Here is a 16,251-nt window from a genome sequence, read left to right on the forward strand (position 1 = left end):
GCAGTCTGTCTTCCGGTTGTTGCCTCTTTTGAGTGACGAATACACACTACCGACGCCTGCTGGTAAGGAGAGTTATTGCCAGTCACGCATGCGCAGTTGGTACGTGCAACTTGGCCGTCGGCTGAAGTCTTTGCGGTGTGTTCGAGTGTGAAACATGGCCAAGACGCAGGAGACGTGAGGTGAGGCGACGTTCCGTCGTGACGTGTTCTTTGGTGTCAGTTTGGTGTGTAAGAGACTTAATAGCTCTTTGTAGAAAGAATGAAAAGAGACTAGGGAGAAAGGAGGCGTGGCTCTACCTGACACCAGGACAGCAGCGCACCTGCTCCCATTCTCATTTAAGTGTGGGAACAATTCCCAGGAGTGATGTCATCACCACATGAAATCTGAAGCTGAAACTCTGAAAGATGTTGAAGGGATGTAAACACTCAAGACAATAACAGAGGAAGATTTACCGTCAATTCAAGAAGTAAACATTCAAGGAGCTTTCTATTAGCTATACCAAGCTGGCCAGCTAACAATCTTTAACTCAGTTGGTTAAACATTTTCAATAGATTATTTTAACTGGTAACGACTGACTTGTTTTAAAACAATAACCATGTTATTAGGTGTAAAAATCCACATTATTGGTTTATATGCTGACAGACTGATGCTAAAGCTAGCTCCTCAGCAGCTGATAGAGGAAATGTAGAGCAGCACTGGTCAATGGTTTTAGTAAACTAGTTATTGTATTTAGGTACAGTATGAAATAACATGTTACTTGTAATAACATGAAACATTTTACTTGTTCAATCAGTTAGACATTATAACTTTTTGTCTGACAGTAAGCTAAACGTTCAGCTTTGTGGCTTCTGGAAATGCTTCCTCCTTTCACACAACTTTGTGGCCAACAACATCCTGAATGAGAACTCCATTTTGTCGAACGGATGTCATTATCCTCCGCTGAGCCATTGTAGTAAAAACCCTGGCAACTGACTAATCAGTGCCTGTGTGAATGCCAGGATTGTTTACGGGCAATGGAGTCTCCTTTGGGAGTGTCGCAGCATCCTCTGAGGCCTGTGGCTGTGCACAGACTTTGGAACGAGATGCTTTTTCACACTAGGAATGCTGGAGTCTGCGGCTCTGTGTATGTGTGGGACTTGAGGAAAGCAGTAGTGTATGCATTATGCATCATTAATGAACATACAGAAAGCAGTCACAATGGATGCATGCACAATGCGTCAGTATCTAATGCCAGGGTCAGAGGTCACGTCTGGCTTTGTGCATGCCTCCCAAAGATAAAGACCAACAAGGAGACCTTTGAGAGCCAAGAAGGTTAATGGTCATATCAAGATTACAAAAGAAAGCAGTTGGTTGCGTAACTGGAGAAAGAGGACAGTCAGTCTGCACACAGTTTTACATTTAAATACATACTGCAGAATTAATGATTGTGTGTTTATTTTGATAAATAATCTTGACCATCCTTTATAATTGCCTGTATCTCATACAATATCCCACAGGACCTGACAACATTACAACCTAAGATTCATTTATTTTTAAAGGTTTGCGCTGAGGCCATTCCAAAGTTTCAAAACATGATGTTATGTCATTGCAAGTTTATAGAAAAGGTTTTTTGCTATTCTCAAGGATAATAAGGTATTCAACTACCTGGATGGAATTGCTACATTTTAATCAATGATGCACGGCAGCATCCAGGTTTCAAAGGAAAGAGGAAAACCGATTATTGATTGAAACTCATGGACACATGGAAAATAGCATGGATAACTGGCATCTATGTTCAGTTTTTCATATAAATGTTGCAGGTATAAGGTTTTGGGGATTTTATAATTCATACTATGAGGAGAATGAGTGCATTTCATTTCATGGCAATCCATCCAATAGTGGTAGTGACCTGAGAGCAAGTTCAGAGCACTTAATGCAGTGACATTAGCACCAGTCTACTCCTCTTAGCATGGTCTTTCTGCCTCTTCCTTCATCATGTTTAACGTGTCCATTGTAGAACACCTCAGCCTGAATGCAACAGTTTAACTCACGATACAGATGTGCTGCAGTCTCTCAGATTAGCATCAGCAGTAAGCAGCCACAACTGCTCGTCCCATCTGTCTGTTAAGAGATGGCTAATCCTCCCTTCAATCTTTTCCTTACATTAGTCATGTAAACTAGTGATCGATGCTTGTCTGTGTGAACAGAACAATTCAGGTGTAAATATGTCATCTGTACATTAAAAACACCTTCCACAAATACAACAAATATTTTTAAACTAAATGTTCTTCTCTCCAATAATTCAACCAACCATTTGCCATCAAGTGCCATCCATAAATGGCCAATTGTAGAATTGAGATCCACAAATGCATATTTTATTCAGCAATAAAAACTGTATTCAATGATGAAAAGTTGTAAATGTTAGAAAGATATTCACAAATGCTTTTCTTTTACTAGTAATGTATTGACAGATTGTCTTTGTGGGATTTGTTTGTATATTTGCAGATCGATTTTAGATATTGCATTTTTTTTTTAATATTGTTTATACTTTGTTCCTGCTTGAAAGGGGAGTACATATGTACAAATACATATAAGATGTTAGTTTAGTTTTCACAAATACACACACAGCCAACTGGCACAGGTATATTTCCGCACGCTGCACTGACAACATGCACTGAACCGTGACCCTCGACAGCAAAACACGTAACGAACCATGACCTGACAACTGGTCCACCCAATCATGGTGGAGGCACAGATTCAACAGGCTTCAGAGGCGCGTGTTGCTAGAACAAATGAGTCTGCTGAGCGAGAAATGCCGCCTAACATAGATGATTGGAACGTATCCTGAAAAAAACCTTGAGCAAGGCATTTATTACCTCAAAGTTCCACAGGAGCTGCTGCTCAATAGAATGGGAGGGCTGTGGCTGTACTGAGTGAGCAGTGTATATTTGCATGATCTGTAGGTGCATAACCCTCCCTGTTTTGTGTACATTAGCATAGTTAAATACGGATTAAAGGCCTCCATGCAGATCTGATTAAAGAGTAATCTAATACAGGAAGTGAAGTATCACATGACAATTGTAACAGTGAATCAAATAACATGAGAGGGAGAGGGTAGCTTTGAAGAGAAACCTTACCCCTAATTTAGGATTAAACATTTCTAATGAAATCATGCAAAAATAGAATGCCGAATAGAAGAACTAGAAGAACTTTACTAGCGGCAGTGGAGCCCTACCAGTATTGGTGCTGATGTAAGGGTATATTTAAAAAGGTAATACAACAAATTAATAGTTTCATCATACACTACTACACTACGATAGACCCTCACACGTGAACTGTCCTTGTGTGGAGAACGCCATTAAACCAGACTCTGTTTCATTTCAATCCATTTGTAGTGGTATTTGCTTGATGGTCAGCGTGGATAGGTCTACATGAATATTATCCTTCCATGACTGGAGACTGTCTCCTGGTGAATGTCACATCCTCTGATACACCAAGCGGAATGTGGACAGTGGTGTAAAGTAACTAAGTACATTTACTCAAGTACTGTACTTAAGTACAATTTTGAGAGACTTGTACTTTACTTGAGTATTTCAAATGTATGCTACTTTGTACTTCTACCCCACAACAATTCAGAGGTAAATTGTGTACTTTTACACCAGTACATTTATGAAATACCCTAATAGTTACTTTACAGATTCAATAATGTGAAATATAATCAAGTCTTAAATCAGACTTTAGTTCCACCTGGAGTAAATTCACAAGCTACCCTGCAGTATACAAAGTCATTCAAACTAGCTGCACCTTTACCAGCTTTGATAACACTTTAATGATCAATCATTATAAAACATATCATATATATTATTCTGAAATGGACCAATCTGCATTATGAGTATTTTTACTTTTGGTAATTTAATTATATTCTGATGGTTATACTTTTACTTGACTAACATTTTGAATGCAGGACTTTTAAGTGTAATAGAGTATTCCTACACTCTGGTACTTCTACTTAAGTACAATATCTGAATACTTCTTTCATCACTGACTGTGGACAAGTTTTATTAAACGTACAATATTACTTCACACATGTTTGACAGCAGTTGTTTGTTAAACAAGAACAAAATATTCAAATGATGAAATACATGAGATGCTTCTGTTATGTACGGAAGAGGATTAGGGCCAAATGAGAATAAATGTTTGGGATGTGACCAAAAGTAAAAACAAATGTTGAGTTCTGACTTTAATCCCAGAATTCCGATTTTGTTTCTCAGAATTGTCTGACTTTAATCGTAGAGTTCAGATTTTTTCCCCCTAAAAATTCTGAAAATAAAGTCAGAACTCAATTATTATTTTTTGTTTTCACATCCCAATTGTTTTTCTTCTCATGTGGCCCTAATCCCCTCCCTTAGTTATGTGTATGCTGTACGACGAGTGCTAAATGCGTTATATTGGGCTTTTTTGAATGGGCTTCTGTGTGCAATTCTGTCTCTACGTGGGGATTACCAAACTCCATGCAAGCCATGACTAGCCGGGGAGACAGTGTCCAAAGCCCCCTCACACACACACACAAAAACACACAAGCTCCACTCTCTCTCACACACTCACTACACACATGCGCGCCGTCTAGCATTAGCCTATGTCACTGTCTGGCCACTAAACACACACTACAAGTCTGAGTTACGTTATCTAGCAAAGTCATGTAAAATAAAGCACGTCACACACAGCACGCGCATGTAGCATTTATGTGCTAAATTAAAGTACCTGTGTTGTGGTGGTGGTCGTTGGTTGGTGAGATGAGCTTAGCTATCGCTGTCTCTGTCTGGCGCTTCACCGCTGATCAATTCTCTCCACATCACAGCTTAAAGCCAGCACACTCCAAAAGGCCAAGCAGGAAAAAAAAATAAGGATATTTTTCTTGAAATATCTCTCTAAACGGAAGAAACCGCGCCAGTGGTTGTTTGTACCCACAGCGAACGTTAGGCTGACCCTAAACACGTTCCACACACTGGAAGCGTTCAATCAGTTGCTGTTGTCTTCTGGGGTAAAATAACACTACTATCGTCCTCCATGAAAGCACACCCCTTCGAAACAAAAGTCCGACTAAATTCGCCGTTCGCTGGAGTCACAAATGGTTTATTCCAGTTTAAAACTTGTCAGGGGCTCCCCTTGGCGTACAGCTGAATGGGTGGGAGCACCGCTCGGCGCTCAGAGTGAATCCCTCTCTCTCTCTCTCTCTGCTCTAGAGCAGAGGAGCAGCTACCTCTGTGCTGCTTTCAAGGGCTGTCGGAAACATCACTCTCGAGCAACTGAGTAATACATCACAGTTTGCTATTATATTCCAGTTGACAGACGGTTCGTGTATATTGTAAGAATCACGATAAGAGCATCACTATCAAGTAAATTAAGTCTTTGGCCATTTCCTTTAAAATGTTAATGAAATTGAATATGTTGAAATTCTACATTAGAATATGCTAATTTTATCCGAATGACAGTATGTTGTCTGAGGTGGTCTGTTTTCATTTGAAGTAATTTTAATACATTTTAAAATATATGTTAAGGCATTTTTTTGTGAAATACAGCTGACAGAGATGGTTATTATTTGTATGTATTATTCATTATTATTGCTTTATTTATTATTATCATTATTTCTTTATTGTTTGACATCATGTACTATCACTAACATAGCTTACAGTTGCATTTTTTTAATGAACTTGTTATTATCTAAGAGTTATAGTTATCTAAGAGACCATGCATAACTGATATACGTAAATTAACATTTTCAAACAATTTCAAGTATGCCTTGCAGAAACACTGCTTTAGTCTATGTGGATCATTCGAAGTCTGTAAAATAATTCTAGCTACTGTACAATTCCTGCAAGTGCTTGCCAAACTAGCCCTCTCCGCTGGAGCAGAGCAGCAGACACTTGTCTTTAAGGATTATGTTGCTCATTATGCGAGAACACAACGATTATCCAGACTTCTTTTAGTATTGTTAAATATTGATGATAAGTCCTGCATTTTTCTCTTCTATATTGAGCCCCAGCAGATCCTACTGCTCTAAGGCAGGTTGCCATTACATCTGCTCTTTTTCAACAGACAAGCAAAGAAAGTAGAGCTACTTTACTCTGCTGTGTGAGCAAATTTGGACAGGTGTTACAATTTGTACATTAATGTGTAAGCAGTTCTGATCCACCTGAGGATGAAAAGTGGAAAGAAGGTGTGAACTAGGACACTTTTTCAGCTGCTTTCCATACTCCATTAAATATAATTCAACTAACATCTAGAACTGTGCTTCTATCTGCTGAGCATTTTGAATCGGTCTGTCTTTTCTCCTGCCACTATGCCATAACTAGTCACATAATCACCAATGTGAGGAATTTCAGAGGGAGCTCATGACAGATGTGTCACTAGATAATAGAACCGTCACTCTGCATTCATCCAGGAACATTTCTTTATTAACGAGCACTATTTTACAGATAAGACATTGTTGCTAAATATCGAGAAGGCACATTCATCATAGATCATGTCGCGATGTCATCTCTGTGGAATCTATTCAGCTGCTAGCTAACTGCCTGTTTAACACGAGGGATGAGTCATTGAACAGATTGAACTGTCTGCACACTGCTAAAAGAAATAGCTGGGACTCAGGAGCAACACTGCTGCCCAATGACTTTACCTCTTCTCATTTTACACATTGCACAGATGTAATTGCTGGTTATCACTTGGTACAAATGTCTAAAAAGCCACTTTTAGACCCTTTAATTATGGCAGGTTAACAATAGGCTTTACTTAAACTAATTATTACCTTTTTCCCCACAAAATCTAGTTCATAAAGAAAATTGATCCAAACCTGCCCTCTAGTGAGCACATCTGTTCCACACAGGCAGACTAACACTTGGGTTACACACTGCCACTATCAATATGACATTTACTGAGGACAATCACCATGCCTTTAATGACCAATTCTGTATTGTAAAAAAACACAAATAATTCCAATAAATTCCCCCTCACTGATGGAAGCCATCAAATAGCTCTTCAGCTTATAAACAATCCCAACTCTTTCAAGTGCAATAACTATGTTTGACGATATTGCATGTCTACATTTGTATGGGTTTAAGGGAAAATATGTTAAAGCATAACCACAATGTGACGGCCTCGAGGTCATGTTAGTGAGAGAGTCAGTTCAGGTCTCAGTTTGAATTTATTCATGTTGTCTGTACAATACATGTGTTTATCAGGAATAGAAGAAAATATCATAAACACAGAGAAGATGCCTTTTTCAGTTACTCCCTTTTTAATTTAAAGTAAAACAGGAATATAAAATCATCAAATCAACATTTATAGACAGGGAGATAATATATGACAAGGAAAAAAAACAAAGAAGAAAATTGCATTTACATTGTGCATTTATACTTTACATTTTATAAATCTTTGCTATGTATATCTGGGTCTACTCTCTATTACAAACTGGGTTAGTTTAGCTACTGTGTCACTGTACCAGTACGGCAACAATTAAGATCACACACCAAACATGTTTTGTTTTTCTGAATTGTAATCAACAGATTTCAGTGAAGTGCTATTGTATGACCGCAGGTAGCAGCCAGAATGAAGCATGACGAGTCAGGGAAATAATGCAGAATGTATTCAGTATGGGAGAGAGACAGTAGGTGTGGATCTGTATTGTTAGTACAGGGATTTACCTTACATCCCTAAATATGTTGTCAGACAGAAGTTTATGGGATTGTTGCCGTACTTCTTACGCGTACATCGGACTCATTTGATGGTCCTCTTGTGTGTATTCACCCCAAACATCCAATGTACCAACTGTATGTTCTGCATCGGTCAAAAAGAGAGCAGCTGACGCTCAGCAAACAGAAAGCTCTATTTGATTTGTTGACCAGGAATTATGCAATCATCTAAGCTGCTCCAACTTTAAATGTGTGACTCAAGTTTAAAACCTTTGATCCGCTAACAAAATCAGCTTGAAATCAGGATTGAGTTAAGAAACAAGCAAGGGAAAGTATTTTGTTTTTTTTGCGAGGGAAAGATAGGCTCCGAAATATTATTTATAATTTGTTTTCTCTCCTCCTCAGCCAGAACATGTGGTTTACCCGAACAGCAGTCTGGAGACGTTTAGCAACAACATGCTAAGAAACTGAATGACTTCCAATAAAAGATTGAAATATAAAATAGAGGATTTTGCCAGGTTGCACAGCATGTCACATTTACTACTCACATGTGTGCTCTTTTTCAGAATGAAGACAATCTTTTCAAGAAAAGGTAATTACATTTAAAAGAATAATGTCACAGGGATTCAATTATTGACTCTACCCGACTAGAAACAACAAATAAACCTGGTTATGCTTATTTAGAAAATGTACAGAGTTTTTCTTATACATTCATGTTTGTTCACATTAGCATTATTTTAAGAGATTATTGGCACTTAACCCATGTTATGATAAGTGACTGTAGGAACTAAAGTGATGAGCACAGTTTGAGAGGGGGAAAGGGCGTGAAGCTTTCTAAGAAAGCACCGACACGTTTTGGCAATAGATCCTTAGGCACCCAGCAGCTAACTACGACACAGGAGAAAAACCTTCCATATTTCATTTGAAGTGATGTGATTTTCATTTTGCCATAAAGTCCAGTTTCTAAAGAGCACTGAAAGCAGAAAGAAGCAGAATGAGTTCATAGTGCAAATAAGAAAGCAGGCTGCAAACTGTAAGAGGAGATCATAGTGATGGGAGAGAGTCCCACAGCACTAACAAACGCCACGTCTGTGTTCCGCAGCACCAGACGGCAAGATACATCCAACATTAAAAAGCTGTTGAAAATAAAATGATTTTCTCTTAAAAAATAGATACTCCTTGGAATGTATGAAAATATTTTGAGCATCGTCCTATACAAACACGTGAATGGAATTCATTTAATTTAGAGAATGTTAAAAGTCTTATACCATTATATATACTTGTTTTTCTTTGATCAGGGTCGTTGCTTATTTTCTAGAATAAAAAACCAAAGAAAGGGGATTTTCTCAGCAGAGGACTTATAATAGCAACATAATCAAAAATGAATGAATTTCAGAATGTCCCATTCCTTTGAGGAGAAACGTAGTGTAACGTCTGTTTACCCACTTTAAAGAGGTCCACTGTATCACTCCAGTTTTCTTAGTCTAGCAGAGTGAGAGTTTGAAGGGAGAGGTTGTTATCAACCTGTAGTCATACATGTGAATTCAAGATATTGATCCAACTGAATTTGCTAATCATATTTTAGTGCATGTAATGGGTGCGTTTGTCTCACTGTACTGTACAATATACACCATTACATTTTAATGAAGCACTTCAAAATGTCAATTTTGTGCAGTTTCTTCATCTATTCAGTCTTAATAGACTAAACTCCACCAAACCGGTACTTCAAGGTGGTTAAAACAAACAGAATAACTCACAACTGCATTCTGAGTCAGACTGTTTGCTCCCTTGAAACACACAGCTATATTTAAAGCCTCTCTCACACTCATCCTGAAAACACTGCAGCAATCTCAATGCAAACAAATGATATTTACATTCAGAATTTGCTGGCAATTCCTGCACTGTTTGCTCAGACACTCACTACAGGAGGGAGAGGTGCATGCTGGGCTTTAGCTGTCCTCTTCTTGGCTCTGGCTCTGGGTCGGGGTCTTCTCTGGATGAGAGGAGCCTTCGAAGCGCTGCGAGGCCATGATGGCTTGGTGAGACATACTCTTCCTCACGATGTCGCCCTTCCTCCACAGGGTGATCTCCTGCAAACACAAACACTCTTTTTATGAGACACGTTTTGTTAATCAGGTATATCAGCTAACCAGAGCAAGAAGCTAACGTTAGGCTATAAAAAAAAAACATAACTGTCACATGACTTCACGTGAACACCGCTAAGCTAAAGGCAGCTAATGTTCGGTGTGATGAAGTTTAGTCGTCTAATTTTGACGTTTAGTCAACCGCCTTTTTAAGACATGTTAAAGCTTCAGAATGACCAGAATGGGGTATTTACTGACTGATTCGATGTTGTAGAAGAATATGTAAAACATTTATAAACTTATATTAACCACAAACCTTATTTTAGGGACCTTGCCCAAAAGTCTTTCAAAGGGGAGATGGAACAAGCCTGGAACTATGGTGTTAATAAATGATCTAGTGATTTACTCGATTCATCGTTTAATCCCATTATCTCAAAGCCCAAAGGGACGTCTTAAAGATCCAAACCCAGATATATTCAGTCACTGCAACAAGACAGCAGCAAACAGAAGCAGCACCTATCATGTGAGGAGCTGGAACCAGATAGTTTGATTCAAATCAAATGAATCCTAGATCTAGTTAGAAGTGTATATTATGCATCTGGGAGCTGGAAATACATTACAACAACAAATATTTTAGTCCATGAACTTGGAGGATTACAAAAACAGAACTAGTCAAAGGTAGCATTGCCAGAACTTACATTTCCCATAATGCAACGCAATATGTCTTTCATTAGAACCTGATTTTTATATGTATTTATTTTTTAATCAAATCCAAGTCCAGTATGGAATACAATAGGGCTGCACCATTTGAAAAAAAAAAAGCTGCATGTAACTTATATTGTGGTCACAATATAGGGAATGGGATTGACCATTTTGTATCATTATTGTCATTATCATAGAAAAATATATAATGATCATGGTTTGTTGTTTTAACAAGATCTGTACCTAACAAGTATTTGTGTTAAGAATACTAATGGCAAGCCAGGATAACTCTGGAACTCCTCAATACTTCCTTCAAAAATTGTATTTTACCAATATTGGGCTTCCTAAATATTGCACTAAGATATATCTTCAAGTTTCAAGCCCAAGCCAAATTCTGTCACATGTTAACTCATTATGGGTTGATTCTGAAACTCCCTCTGGTGCTACAGGTGACGTTACACACCTTCATGTGATATGTGTATGTGCAAGCTGAAATTTCAATTTGCGTGTGAAGAGAGTGATAAAACATTAAATGTCAGCATTACCAAGCACAGAATAATACTCTTAATTGATGTACCTGAGCATCAAGAAACGTAATGAAGCAGCAGCTTAAGTGAACAGCCAACCAATCATGAAGCCAGAGTGCAGTATCTGTACCTGCTGTTTGAAGTAGCGTCTCTCCTCCTCATCGATGAGGACCAGGTTGAGGTAGTACCGCACAGAGTACTTCTTGTTGATGTCCCTCATGCTCGGCGTCATTTCATAGCCTGCGAGGAACAGCCTGATGGGGATGGACTCTCCTGCAGCACAGCCAAGCAGAACCAGATAACATGTTTAGAAGTGGCCTTCAACAGAACCTCACAACAATCAGACGGCTCATGAAGACAGGACAAAGCTGCTTTACCTCTGACTGGTGCCCCGTCCATGATCTCATACTTTGCTATGGTGTCGTTCTCGTGGTACACGTTAGGACCTGTGCCGGTTGTCTCCCGCTTGATGATGTCAATCTCCATATGTTTGATCTTAATCCTCACCAGCAGAAAGTAAATCTTCCCTACAATCACATCTTTAAGGTGATACCTGCAAGCAAATGGTATGATCCGTCACACTCAATTTTCTGAAGGGAAAAAGTCTGATCCAAAAAAAAGAACTTTTACATTTCAGTAGATTATTTGACATAAAAATACATACTTGGATTTATTGTACTCAAACTCTATGTGTAGACAGTCCTCGATCCCCACTTCCATCTTGATGGAGGAGTTGAGCTCGGGGTATGAGCTGAGTGTGTGCACCACGATTTCCAGCTCTTTGCTGATGTCATTCAGCCTCCGGCTCACTGTGGCCCTCAGGAAGTAACTAGAGAGAAAGAAAGATCACATGACTATGAAACAAGACTGTAACACTGTTATCACAGAGAGGCCCTGTAAGGCTCCACATTACAAATATGAGTGTTACTAATATACTCCTCTGACCTGGAGTCCACAAAGAACACATAAGTGTAATGTAAGTGTGAAACTGTTCCTTTAACATTAGCGTTTTACCATGTTACACGCAAAATGTTCACAAGTATGTTAACACGTCAACAATAGAGTGGTGCAAGACGATGTGTTTTGGTAGGTCGAACCTGAAGATAGCAAAACAAGGGCTCCCTCGACAAAAATCGATGGGATTTTTTCCTTGGACTTTGTAATATTGCAGAACATTTCTGAAATATTTGTCTCCAGATATTAACACCACTTTTACTATTTTTCAAAGATGAATGAAATGATCAGAATTGAAGAGCTATTAAAGGTGGGGTAGGTAAGTTTGAGAAACCGGCTCGAGATACACTTTTTGTTATATTCCATGGAATGCTCTTAACATCCCGATAGCAATGAATATCTTAAGTGCTTTGACAAAAAATCCATAAAGAAATGTCATCTGTGGAAGCCGTAGTACTGTAAAAAGCACGACCAATCATTTTAGCCGGCCCGGCTAAAATGATTGGATGGCCTTCCTGCCTGTCAACCTTCTTGCCTGTCAGCCTTCTATCTGTGCACAAACTTATCTCGTGCCCTCATTGGTGTGTGTTGGAGGAGGGGCTCTGTAAGGAAGTGGCAGATTCTTTCCGGCTGTGTATTTTCAAATTCTAGCGCACTCGTGCTGGTTTCTCCAAAATGACCTACCCCACCTTTAACGAACTACATCCCCACCACTAAGCTAAAGGCAGCTCATGATGTCTCATTTAAGACACAAAGAAGCTCAAGACATTCACGAGTGGTATGCTTACTGACTGACTGTATTTTATGTTAACAAGCGTAGAGATACCATGATGACAAGTATTCAGTCATTACTGTTATCTGAAGTGTTGGATAAGTAGAACAAAGACATGTTTTTTTATAAAGTCACATAATAGATCGGAATGTTGTGATATTGGGTTATAAATAAAATTGTCTTGACTTACACACACGCTGAAACATGCAATACATTTACATCTGCTGCTGTGTCCTACATTAATGCATCATGAGATCAGCTGATTGTAAAGATACACTAAAACCAATAGTTGAGGAGATTTAAGATTCAATGCTATTACTGTTAGATGATTTGGTGCATGTTCAACCTACATTTCAACATAATATACAAGGCAAATGATTTATGCAAACAAAGCTTACCGTAATTTGACGTTCTGACCGGTGTAAGACTCGTAGGGTTTCTCCACATGTGTGAACTCAAAGTCAAACGTCTGTGACTGAGTGAGCTCCCCGGGCCGCGCCAAGTCCTTCACCAGAGACACAAACTCATGGTGGTTCCCTCTGTCGTAGTACAGCTCTGCAGAGGACACAACAACAGAAGCAGACAGATACAGAGGAGCAGGTTTAAACATTGTAATAAAGCGTTTGCACAATCTTCAACTCCTCCACCATATTAACTAACTCTGTTTTTAAAAGGCCAATTTGAATTCTGCCATTTTGCCCTTTTATCCCTGAACCAAAGTACTTCTGCTTCTTCTTTATTTGAGACAAATGGTAGTGAACATAAGAGGGAGGGACGCGTGCAGCATTGTTGATAATATCAATACGCAACTGTAATGTAACAAAGTAACACCCTACTGTTGATACAATCATACTAACTAAGCAGATGGCCTTTTTTTTGTTAACTGAAAATGAAAATAGAACAGTACGCCCTTTTTAATACTTGTAAACAAGCTGTAGTTGGACTGAATATCTTTGAATGAAGTGAGCCCTCCGGCTGGCTTTACACAGTGCAACCTTTGTGGAATTAGCCTCTGATTTTAAATGCATATTTCACAATTTTACTTCAACACAACCAAAAGTTCCCAGCTGATCTAATTTGTAAAGGAATGCTCTTGATTATTTTATACATTCCTGAGTAAATTAAGGGTGTTTGAAGTTTTTTTTATCAAATTAAAGTTTTGTAATGTACTTTTGGTAAAAATCAATGACAAAACTTGTTTGTCAGTTAAACAGTCTAAACTGGGACAGGGGACGCAAATTACACTTGGCTGGAAACACTTTTTTCAACACATCTACTCTGTAACCATGAGAGGATTACAAAATTGTAGAAATATTAAAGTACTATCATCAAAGTGCAGTGTAAGTATCAAAAGTACTCATAATGCTAACTCATAAGGGAGGCTGTGGCTCAGTGGATAGTGTGCTAGACTTTGAATCAGGGGATAGCAAGTTCGAGTCCCACTGCAGTCAGCATGTCGTTGTGTCCCTGGGCAAGACACTTCACCCCAAATGGCTCCTGTGGAGATTGTCCACAGTACCGAATGCATGTAAGTCGCTTTGGATAAAAGCGTCTAACAAATGTCATGTAATGTAATAATGCAGCTGAATGGTAGGACACTTATTATATAAAAGCATTACAATGGTTCAGCTGGTCTATGTGGTTTTACTTACTCAATATATTACTGGGCGGTTCTATTTTGTTACAAATGTTTTTTCATGTAAACTCTTAAATGGCATAGTAACTCGTAGCTTAAACTGTAAAATTAATGTTTTGAAGTTAACAGTCTATCTATTTTCATTTGAGGAAAGAAGTATCAAGAACAGTAACTAAATACATTTACTTAGCTACATGTTCACACTGCTGAATCAACTTCAGTTCCAGTTTGTTGTTTTTGGTTTGTAACATCATGCTCAGTGTTTGCTAATAGCAAAACAGCAACTTTTATTCGCAACCTGCGACTAATTACGTTATGTGTAACCTGCACTCTTATCCAGAAACGAATTACTACTTCCTATGAAAGTCACAGTTGTAATGTGACAGGACAGGTTTTAGAAACAAGGGTCAAAGGTAAATGAGACAGCTAGCCAATGGCTGTGTCAGCTGATGTTAGCTTGCACCAACATCTGTCACGAGACCTGACACTTCAAACTGACACTTGTGGGCCGCAGTGTGGCGTTCAAGTGCTTCACTCGTGAAATAATTAACGTTACACTTTGGGAGTGTTTGGTTGTGTAGTGAGCGCCTGTAGCTAGCTCTCTAACGTCTCCTCTCGTACTTTGTCTCTCGGCAGGCCCGCAGCCGCTCACCTATCTGGCCGACAAACTCAATCTTGATGCCGTTGTGCTCGAGCCTCTTCCCCGGGTACTTCAGCGTCACGTTGACTTTCCCCGACACCGTTTCCCCATCGTAGAAGAGAAAATATTTGTCCTTCCTTCCGTCTTCGGTTTTGTGCTCAGCTTTCTTTCTCGTTTCGGCGTCATTCAGAACTATATCGATGTCCGCACTTTGCCCGAAACCAAAGAAGCTCATGGCTGTCACTGTGCTCTAATGCAGCACACAGGCTCGTGCTCCTGTGCAAACTGCTCCCAGATTATTGAATGTTTCCAGTTACAACAGTGTGAGTGCGCATGCGCGACTGTCACGTGAAGGAAAATCTTCTCGTTTTTAACGTTTTTTTCATAAACAAAAGTGGCATACTCTTCATTAACACGACGAGATATGGTTGTATGTGGCTATTGAAATTAGATAAATTATGTTTTAATCGCTACGTCTGCACTTTTTTGGCGCAGTATCAACAGGCGGAAGAAACTCACTCACAGTCTTTGCTTCCCGGAGTGCTGTCTTTCAGGTACTCTTCACTGTCATGTAGAAAGGGTCGAACCCAAATCATTGTGCGTTCGGATCAATAGTTTTCTCCTTTATAATCAGTAAATGTCCTGCACTCAAAACTTAATCAAGTAAAAGTACAAAAGAGGCATTAGATAATACTCAAAGTACTAAAAGTAAAAACACTCTTCACGCAGAATGGTCAATTTCAGAATCATAATGTATTTTATAAATAGATTACAATAAGTGATTTATTAATGTGCTTATCTCTTGTGGCAGATGGTAAATGTCGAGCTAAATTTAACAAGGCTACTTTTTGTACTGTTGGTTAGCTTAATCCATAATAATGTCATAATTGATTAGATGATTTATATTTTATTGTATAAATTCACATATAAACACAAGAATAAAGGTAAAGACTGGCCCAGAGTTGCAAGAAAAATAGGTAAGAACAATATACCTCCTCTTATTAAGCCAGAATGAATTCCTTCTTCCTTGTTCTATTTCATAGATGACATCTTGTTTCACAACGGTTGTATTGTATTTAGTTTGCGTGTATGATTGTTTAGATTTGAGGTCTTACTTTCTATAATGTAAGCCATTTAATGTCGATCACCATGTTGATAGTGTGGTTGACTTTGGAAACACCAGGGACAATGATGGAAAAATGTGCCTTGAATTTTTGGCTAAATCCCTAAAAATATGTATATGTGGGTTTTTTTCATGAATTGTAGAAT

General features: G+C 38.7%; 2 protein-coding genes across 2 annotated transcripts in view; both read right to left on the reverse strand.

The window, feature by feature from the left end:
* The window catches only part of arhgap32b (Rho GTPase activating protein 32b), an 88,113-nt gene extending 82,927 nt beyond the window's left edge, over positions 1–5,186 (reverse strand). The window contains exon 1 of the mRNA XM_034113028.1: positions 4,741–5,186. The gene's annotated coding sequence lies outside the window, so the exon portion shown is untranslated. The remainder of the gene's footprint in view (positions 1–4,740) is intronic.
* A 1,975-nt stretch (positions 5,187–7,161) lies between these two features.
* On the reverse strand, positions 7,162–15,291 carry LOC117468782 (vacuolar protein sorting-associated protein 26B-like). The gene is made up of 6 exons (XM_034113059.1): positions 14,995–15,291; positions 13,105–13,261; positions 11,645–11,809; positions 11,358–11,533; positions 11,111–11,253; positions 7,162–9,757 (listed from the first exon to the last, which is right to left on the reverse strand). The coding sequence occupies exons 1-6, from the start codon at positions 15,215–15,217 to the stop codon at positions 9,617–9,619; spliced, it is 1,005 nt and encodes a 334-aa protein (XP_033968950.1). The 5' UTR covers positions 15,218–15,291; the 3' UTR covers positions 7,162–9,616.
* Between the last annotated feature and the right edge of the window lie 960 nt (positions 15,292–16,251).

The sequence above is a fragment of the Trematomus bernacchii genome, unplaced genomic scaffold, assembly GCF_902827165.1.
Source record: "Trematomus bernacchii unplaced genomic scaffold, fTreBer1.1, whole genome shotgun sequence".
NCBI classification, from domain to species: domain Eukaryota; kingdom Metazoa; phylum Chordata; class Actinopteri; order Perciformes; family Nototheniidae; genus Trematomus; species Trematomus bernacchii.